General features: G+C 65.6%; 1 protein-coding gene across 1 annotated transcript; it reads right to left on the bottom strand.

The window, feature by feature from the left end:
* Nucleotides 1–98: 98 nt before the first annotated feature.
* On the bottom strand, nt 99–9,160 carry LAMB2 (laminin subunit beta 2). Its single transcript, XM_015875185.2, has 32 exons — nt 8,905–9,160; nt 8,568–8,743; nt 8,361–8,496; nt 8,170–8,243; nt 7,869–8,057; nt 7,732–7,795; nt 7,032–7,234; nt 6,831–6,951; nt 6,527–6,715; nt 6,252–6,431; nt 6,072–6,184; nt 5,916–5,995; nt 5,705–5,840; nt 5,442–5,597; nt 5,232–5,359; nt 5,037–5,154; nt 4,761–4,953; nt 4,541–4,684; nt 4,220–4,451; nt 3,980–4,143; nt 3,681–3,905; nt 3,034–3,248; nt 2,857–2,953; nt 2,419–2,791; nt 2,149–2,333; nt 1,831–2,072; nt 1,563–1,766; nt 1,348–1,492; nt 1,055–1,262; nt 841–982; nt 427–763; nt 99–345 (listed from the first exon to the last, which is right to left on the bottom strand). The coding sequence occupies exons 1-32, from the start codon at nt 8,972–8,974 to the stop codon at nt 209–211; spliced, it is 5,376 nt and encodes a 1,791-aa protein (XP_015730671.1). The 5' UTR covers nt 8,975–9,160; the 3' UTR covers nt 99–208.
* Between the last annotated feature and the right edge of the window lie 14 nt (nt 9,161–9,174).

Genomic DNA, 9,174 nt, shown 5'->3' with positions numbered 1-9,174 from the left:
GCACTCAGCTCTGCACACATGGCACCTGCCGCAGCCCCCGGCCCCAATGGCAGCCGTGCACTAGCAGGTGGGGATGGGAGCTGTAATATACAGACGAGAATGTTGCTGGGTAGTTTATTCGCACGCATGGTGCCCGCTGCAAGGGCGCTCTGAGCCCCCCCACCCCTGGGGCAGGCAGAGGCTGTGGGCTGTGAGCTGTGGGCAGCCATCACTGGCACGTGTTGTAGATCTGGACCTGCTGGTTGATGGTGGCCAGCACCTCCCTCATCCTGGCCTCCAGCCCATCCAGCTGGGCCGCCTTGGCATCCAGCACCCGCTCATTGCGCTCATACGCCTCCTCCAGAGCTACGGGGAGGAAGATGGGGGGGTGGGTGAGGACAACCCCACACCACACCCCCCCAACCCCAGCACTTCTCCTGGCCTCACCTCGCAGCTTCTGCAGCTTGCCCTGGGCATCCTGCAGCAGCCCAGCAGCCTCCTCGCGCAGCTGCTGTGCCCGGCCGCCCGCCTGCTGCGCTCCCTGTGCCCGGTGCTGTACCAGCTCCTGGGCTGCCCGGTACCGATCCCTCAGCTGCCCCTCCAGCACCTGCTTGGCTTCGCTGGCCCGGTCCCGTGCGACACCAGCTGCATCGTGGGCACGTGTGGCCGCCAGGCTGTTGTTGGCACGCTTCACCTTCAGGGAGTCTGTCTGACCCTCCAGGACACCGAGCCGCTCCATGGCAGCAGCCAGCTGCTGCTCCGCGCCCAGCATCTGTGTCTGCATCTGGAGACAGGCGGTGATGGGGTGTCTCCATGGTGGGGACAGGCAACGGGGCTGCCAAGTGCAATGGGTGCCCTTACCGTGCCGATGGTGCGTTGGCTGTGCTGGATGTCAGCAGCAGTGCTGTGCAGTGCCTGCCCGGCCGTGCCCTGTGCTTGCCGCGCCTCCTCCAATGCCTGCTGCACCGCTTCAGCTGTGCCCCGCACACCCTCTGCCCGTGCCCTGCAGCCGAGGCAGTACGGCTTCAGTGCCTCAGGCTGCAGCCAGGCTGTGTCCCCATGTCCCCAGACTCACTTGGCCCGCTGGGCATCCTGCAGCAGCTGTCCAGCCTGGCGCACATCACCAGCTGTCTGCTCCAGGATGGCATCCACGCTGGCCAGGCTGCGCACCCGTGCCTTGATCTCCTCAGCCAGGCGGTGGATCTGGGCCGGTGAGGCAGGCAGAGAGAGCTCCAGCACACGGCTGGCCACCACCTCAATGCTCTCGGGATCGGCCCCCTCCTCTGCAGGTGGAAGCCATCAGCATCAACCCCTGTGCCTTGGGGCAGAGGAGGCAGTGGGGGTAGCCCCCCTGCACACTGTACTCACGGCTCAGGAAGGCTTTGACGTGGCTGATGAGCTCCCGCAGCTCCTTATTGGAGTGCTCCACACGGGCCCTGGTCTGGTTAGCCTTGTCCAGGGCCGCCTGCGCCTGCAGCCGAGCCTCATCCGCCTTCCCCTTGGCCTCAGCCACCTGGGAGGAGCAGAGACCATCAGCACCAGCACACGCAGCCACACCACCCACTTCCACTCACATTACACACCCTGTGGGTGAGCTGGGCCACTTCTCCAGCTGCCCGCTGCAGCTCCTCCTGTGCGTGCCGTGCTCGGTCCAGCGCACTGTCAGCCGTGGAGACGGCCCCGCCACAGCTCAGCCCCCCGCAGCGTCGTGCCCCGTCCTCATCCCGGCAGCCGGCTCCTCCACAGGGGCTCTCAGCGCAGGGCACATCCCCAGCAGCGCCGCACACCTGTAAGGCTGGCGGGGTTGAGCCATTCCCAGGTGCTACACCCCCCTCCCATCCCACATCCCACCTTCTTGTTGAGCGGGTGCAGGCTCAGTTCCCGTGCTCTGGCCGCCAGCTCCGTCAGCACCCGCCGGCTGGCTGCGTTCTGTCTGTTGAAGGCATCCCTCCTGCTGGCCAGGAGCTGCTCGGTGCGGTGCCGCATGGCTGATGAAGCACTAATAGGGCTGGGTACCACACGGGTGGAGGCATCTGCTCGGTGCTCAGCATCCTGTGATTCCCAGTGTGACTGGCGGATGCTGTCAAAGGCACCTGGAGGCAGTGGAACAACATGAGACCCCTGCATGCCACTATGGAACACTGCTGTGGGAACTTCAGTGCTGCCTACCAAGGAAATTGGAGGTCTTGAGGGCATGCAGCCGCTGCCCCAGCTCATTCAGGCTGTGGTTGAGGGTGCGGGCTCCACGATCCACCATGCCCAGCACATGGCTAGCATTGAAATTGGCATCCTGTGCCGCTGTCAGCTCGCTCTCCAGCCGTGTCAGCTTCTCAGTGGCCTCCCCGATCTGCTGCCTGCAAAGCAAGGAGGTGACAAACCTGCCACGCTCACAGAGCCCTGCCCCACGCCCCACAGCTGTGCCCCACACCCTGTGCTCACCGCAAGCTCTCCGTGGCACGTGTCAGGAAGGTGGCAGTGGTGGCGGTGGCATTGCGGGCGGCCACTGCATCACGCACGGTGGCCAGGTTTTCCTCCAGCCGTCGGAAGGTGCTCTCAAAGGCACCGGCAGCTCCGGTGTGCCGCAGGAGGCTGGCCCGCTGTGCCAGAGCCCGGGTGCGGGAGGCCAGGTCCTGCACCACGCGGTCCCAGTCCCCAAAGCAGGGGTGGCAAGGCTGGCAGGCCGGGAAGGTGCCAGAAAAGCCCCGGGCGCATTGGTCACAGCGGACACCAGAGACACCGGGCCGGCAGTCGCAGTGCCCACTGCCACGATGGCACTGGGTGCTGGCGATGCCACGGGGGTCGCAGTCACAGGCTGTGGGGAGAAAGCGGTTAGGGTGCCTCAGGGCAAGGCACAGCCCCTGCCCACCCAGCTCTCACCTCGGCACTGCAGCCGTGGGTCACCCCAGTGCTGTTCCTGGCAGTCGGCACAGGTCCGGCCCCCAAAGCCCGGCCGGCACGAGCATTGCCCTGTAAACTGGAAGACACCACACAGTCAAAGCTGGCACCTCATTCCCACGCCATTCTCTCAGCCTCCCCATCCCTGGGGCATCTCACCTGGTTGCATGCAGGTGACAAGGAGTGCTGGGGGTGGCAGGCACAGGGCTCGCAGCCCTGCCCACTGCCCAGGTTCCAGAAGTTGGGGCTGCAGCGGTCACAGTTCTGCCCCTCCACGTGGGGCAGGCAGTGGCACTGCCCGCTGCGTGGGTCACACTGGCACTGCTGCGGCCCACAGGTGCTGGGGTCAGTGCCCAGTGCGTTGCAGGAGCAACCTGGAAGCAGAGGGAGGCTGAGTAGGGATATGGGAGGAGTTGGGGTTAGGATGCAGACAGGGAAAGGGTGGGAGCAGATCAGAATTAGGATGGGGATGGGGTAAGGGTTACAAGTTAGGGAAGCTAGGGGTACTGGTAGGGATGGGATGGGGCAAGATGGAGAGACATAGGCTGGGCAGGGATAGGATGGAGACAAGATGGAGATTGGGTAAGGACAGGTCAAAGAATCAGGGAGGCTGTGAGGGTGGGAATGGGTGGTGGGAGGTAGGAATGGGCACAAGATGAGGATGTAGCTGGGACAGGACAGGGCAGCAGTGCTAGGGATGGGCAGAAAAGGTAGCCACAGCAGAACAGGGACCTTACAGTGGTGTGCACATGGGCTCTGGCAGTGCTGGGGCAGGAGGCACATCTAGCGTGTCTGTATATACTCACGCCTACAGCTGTGCTGCATGGCATCCCCATAGTACCCAGGCTGGCACTCGGCACAGTATGGCCCTGCTGTGTTGTAGAGGCAGCGCAGGCACTGCCCCGTGCGCCGGTCACATGCCTCAGGATCTGTCATGTCGATGTTATTGTGGCACTGGCAGGGCAGGCAGCGCCCACCAGGTTGCAGAGGGTCCCCATAGTACCCGGGTGCACACTCGTCACAGCGGGGACCTGTGGGCACAAAGTACTGTGCAGTGCCTGGGGATGGGGTTGGGGACACCGAGTAAGGCACAGCAGGCACCCACCTGTATACCCGGGGCTGCAGTGGCAGACAACCTGCCGGGAGCGCCCATCCTGGTAGCATGAGGCAGCAAAGTGCCGGGGGCCGCTGGGTCCGTCGGGGCAGGGGCAGGGCCGGCAGTGCTGGCCAGAGCCCAGCGCTGGGTTCCCAAAGTGCCCGGCCGCACACCTGGGGGTGGGCAGTAAGCGGGGTTAGGGCTGACTGTGGCACTGCCATGCTCCAGGTGAGCGAGCACCCTGCTTACCGCTGGCACCTCTCGCCGTCTGTGTGGTCACGGCAGCGAAGGCAGCTGCCCGTGTGTGGGTCGCAGTCCTCAGCGTGCCCATTGCACTGGCAGGGCCGGCAGGTTGGGAAGCCCCAGTAGCCCGGCTGGCAGCGGTCACAGCGTGAGCCGTGGGCACCCTCGCGGCAGGGACACTGCCCTGTGACGGTGTCGCAGATAGCACTCAGCGATCCTTCACCACTGCACTGGCAGGCTGCAAAGCATAGAAGTATCTATGGGCTAAAGACCCTGGCAAGCAGGGAGCACCTCTCCCTGTATCCGTTGCTCTGGATAGACACTCACGTCGGCACCCGCCAGGCCCAAAGCCGAAGGTTCCCAGGGAGCAGCGGTGGCAGCGCCGCCCCACGACGTTGGGCTTGCAGCGGCACTGCCCGCCATGGGGTTGGCACTCAGCGCTGAGTGAGCCCTGTGGGTCGCAGAGGCAGGCTGCGGGCAGGACACAGTGAGTACCTGTCACCAGCATACGGTGTGGGGTGTGTAGGGCCGTAAGGGCTGTACTCACGCAGTGCCCCGTTGTGCAGGATGGCTGAGAGGCTGTGCAGGAGCCGGGAGCAGGGCTCGGCCACCGGTGACTGCACCACGGTGTGAAAATGCTGAGCGCAGCGATACCTCTCAAAGGTCTCCCGACGTCCCATGGCAGCGGGGTCACCCGCATTGAACATTTCCATGGAGGAGTAACGGGGAAGGAGCACCAGCTGTGGGAGGTCAGCAGAATATCACCCTAATGCCACGTCCTTTGTGCGCCCTGAAGCATGCAGCCCCATCCCAGAGTCCTCACCGAATCTATGAGCACGCTGGCGGTGGGGTCCTGCTGCCCTGTGGCACAGCCCAGCTCCAGGCGGATGGTGTAGGAGACACCCTGCTCCAGGCAGATGGGATGGGGCAGCACCACATACCTGGGGACAAAGTAGAGCAAGAGGAATTGAGTGTCTCCCGTCAGCCCTGTTCAGCTCAGCCCTGCTGGGACACTCACCTGGCACCAGATGGGAGGCTGGTGGAGAACTGGTCATCGGCTGGGATGGTGTTCCCACATGGGCTGCTGGCAGACACGGGGCTGGGGCGCAGCACCTGCACCCTCACCTCCTTCCAGGGCTCCGGGTGCTGCATGCAAAGAACAGGCAGAAATCACTGCACCAAAAGCCCCGCATGCTGGAGGTGCAAAACCCCAATCAGTGGGGCTCACCTGGGGCTCGTAGCGGATGATGACATCATATTCCATGGAGAAGGGCACGTCGCTCACGTGAAACTCTACCCAGCCGCCCTCCTGCATGCGGGCAAAGCCTGACCCTGTCCAGGAGGCCGGGCGACCTGCATGAGGCTCACGCTCCACCACCGAGCCCTGGGGAAAGGCGCAGAGATGAGACAGGACCCTGAAAGGGGCCTCGGTCAGCGTGCACCTCAGCCTCACTGCCCCCACGTGGTGCCAGGGCCGGCTCTGCCCCTCACCTTGTGCAGCTGGGCATCCTCGGCCTCATAGGTGTAGTGGTCCAGGTTGATGCGATAGAAGCCGGGCTCCACCTGCTCGCATTGCCGCCCCACTATGTGGCTGCGGCACCGGCACTGCCCCGTCTCTGCGGCACACCTGGCCCCACAGCCACATCGTCATCCCCCCAGGGTTAAAGGATTGCCCCTTCCACTGAGCTGTGACAAAACTCACCGGTTGTCACGGGCACCTCCTACGTCGCACTCACAAGGCCGGCAGCCAGGGAGATCGTGGCTGAGAGCCCAGTGCTCGGGCTGTGAAGAGCAATGGGGTCAGTGAGCGGCCGGCCGTGGTGCCACTGCCCTGAGCACTGTGTAGGGCTCCACTCACCAGGCACTGATCACAGCTGCGCCCGGTCACCAGCCGCTTGCAGAGGCAGTCACCGCTGACGGGGTCACACTGGCTGCCATCGGCCACCGTGCCACGGGGGTCACACCGACACCCTGCGCACAGACAGTGCTCTGTGCTGGTGCCCGACACCGCTGGGTGACCCCATGCCCCAGTACGTACGCTGGCAGCCCTGTGGGTTGGCAGCACTGAGCCCGAAAAAGCCAGCTTTGCAGCGGTCGCAGCGAGGGCCCTGCACGTGCTCCTTGCAGCGGCACTGCCCCGCAATCAGCCCCCGCTCCGGGTCATCGGTACCATCGCACAGCCCTCCATCCACGGTGCCCTCAGGGTCACAGTTGCAGGCTGGGGACAGGTAGGGTCAGTGCCAGAGCTCTTGTGCCAGCCCACAACACTGGGGCTGGATGCAGCCCTGTGTCACCCCACGCCACAGCACCGACCTCGGCACACGGCAGGATCCCGCAGGTCCTTGCTGGGGTCCTTGTAGTAGAAGGGCTTGCAGAGGTGGCAGTGGCGCCCCATGGTGTTGTGCTGGCAGTCATCACACACCCCTCCACTGGTGTTCCCTGTCGCCATGTACACGGCCATGTCAAAGTGGCAGCGCCGTGAGTGCTCGTTGCAGTCGCACCCTGCGAGGACGGCACCCCTGGTACCTGACCCACCGCACGCAGGACCCCAAGCCCCAGCGTGCAGAGCAGGACCCCACAGCCCCGCGCCGTGCAGCTGTGGGCTCGTGGCACTCACGGCGGCAGGCGTTGGTGCTGGAGCCCTCAGCCGGGCGCCAGGGCAGCTCGTGGTAGAAGTCCTCGCAGCGCTCACAGTTCAGCCCCTGCGTGTGGTGCTTGCAAACACAGCGCCCATGGACCTGCCGGGATGCTGCAGTGAGGGGCTGCAGGACGGAGCGCTGTGGGCACCCCAATGCAGCACGGCACTGGGGTCACCTACCATGCCATCCGCAGTGGCGGTGGCCCCGTTGAGCGGCGCACACTCGGAGGCGTGCCCGTAGCAGAAGCAGTTTCCACGCAGCACCATCTCATACAGTGCATAGTAATACTTCTCGCGGATCTCCCGCCGTGAGTCCAGCAGGTTGTCCCCCAGCGTGTGCAGCTTGGTGAGGTTCACCCGCAGGTTGGTGACGCGCAGCAGGTCTGCATAGAAAGTTGGCAGCTTGGCTCTGCTCACCCGTATCCGCTGAACGTGGCTGTGCCCAGCTGCAGGGCATTGCACCGGGCTGTGCCACGGCTGGGCATGGACTGCTTCATGCTGGCGGTGCTGCACAGCACACAGGACCAGCAGGACGGCTCCCCAGGGACAGCAGCTTCCCAGCAGCCGGGCCCCGCAGATTCCTCTCCTCCTGCTCCCAGCCTAAATTTAGCCTGAGCCATTAACCCACTGCATCCTGTGCCGTTCATCTGCCCACCACGGGCTCCATCCCGCAGGGCTACAGCCACTGCACTGGCACTGGCGTGGCCCTGTCTCCCACTGCTTGGCATTCGATGCTGCCCCACACTCATCCACACCCTGATGTAGGGGTATGGAAGCTCCCAGATCCAGCCCCTCAGTGGGGCTCAGCATGAAGAGACAGCAGCCAAAATAGTAGCACCCAAAATAGAGCCGCGGGGCGGCAGACGGGCGGGCGACTCACCCTGGATAGCGGGGCTGTAGGGGTCGCGGATGGGGATGGCTGGGTCCAGCACACGATAGATCACCTGCAGGAGGGAGAAGGCTGGTGAAGGGACAGCGGGGTCCCCAAAGTGCCCCTGGGTGCAGCCGGAGCCTCACCTCTCCCTCGGTGGAGGGCTCGATGTCGGAGTAGCGCGACTCGCAGATCACATCGTCGATGCGGCGCAGGGGTCCACGGGGGACGTGGGGGAAGGACGCAGCGCAGTCATAGGCAAAGTAGCGATACACCTTCCAGCTGCGGCCAAAGTCGGCCGAGCGCTCCACCAGCATGGCTGCGGGGCGGAACGTCTGCGGGGCACATGGAGGGAGGGGGGCACATGGCAGGATGGATGGAGGCACGTGGCAGGGTGGGGAAACCCGGCAGGAAGGCAGCCGGGGTGATGGGGTCTGTGCCATCCACCTTGAAGGTCATGATGAGGTGGGTGAAGTGGAATTCAGCCTCCAGGTCCAGCTGGATACTGACGTGCTCCACGCCTGGGGGGGACACCCGTGTGAGTCCAGCCTTGGCCGCAGCAGCACAGGGCTGAGTCACGGCTTCCTCAGTGTGGGAGGACGGGAAGAGCAGCCCCCCAGGGACGCTCTATTACTCACCGTTCTCCGCCTGCCACCAGGCCTTCTTGGGGCGGGGGGCAAAGGTGGTCAGCACGTTCTCAATGCGGTGGCTGTCGGTATTGCTGCGGGCGTCGTAGGGTCTCCGCGAGTCACAGACGAAGCACTTCTTCTCCTCCTGCGGGAGGGGACTCCGCGGTCACCCCGCCCCACCGCATCCCCGTCCCCCGTCCCCATCCCCCGCCTCACCTGGAGGTGGCTGACGATGCAGTAGGGCTCGGGCTGCCGGAGGCCGCACGTCGAGGAGGCGCTGAGCCGCGGGGCTCTCCCCACCAGGAGGTCCCCCGTGGCCGGGTAGCAGCTCCCGCGGGCGCAGCCCTGCGGGGCGTCGGGAGAAGAAACGGCCCACGCGGCCCCTCCCGGCCCTGCGTGGGCAGCGGGTGGATGAGGCCGGACCCCACGCGGAGCTCCGTTCCCGTCCCGCACAGCCCCGAAGCGGGGGCCCTTCCGCGATCCGCCCGGAAATGCCCCGCGGGGCCCGGACCCCAACCCGAGGGCGTTCCGCGAGTGGGCGCCGCGCACTTACCGGACAGCAGCGGGACCGGGAGGGAGAGGAGGAGGAGGAGCGGGGGGAGGAAGGCTGCGGAGCCGCGCATTGCGGCGGGGCGCGGGACTCGGGGCGCGGGACTCGGGGTGCAGGTGCCGCCGCGTGGGGTCCGGTCTCGCGTGGGTGGGCGCGCGTTGCAGGGTGTGTGTGGGGGGGTTCCCTCTCGCCGCCCCTCCGCAAAGTTGTGGCGCCGCTCGGGGCTGCGCGGAACTCGCGGGGCGGTCCCTTCGCACGGCGGCCCACGCCGGG

The sequence above is a fragment of the Coturnix japonica genome, chromosome 12, assembly GCF_001577835.2.
Source record: "Coturnix japonica isolate 7356 chromosome 12, Coturnix japonica 2.1, whole genome shotgun sequence".
Taxonomy (NCBI): domain Eukaryota; kingdom Metazoa; phylum Chordata; class Aves; order Galliformes; family Phasianidae; genus Coturnix; species Coturnix japonica.
This window is presented reverse-complemented; position numbering and strand designations above follow the sequence as displayed.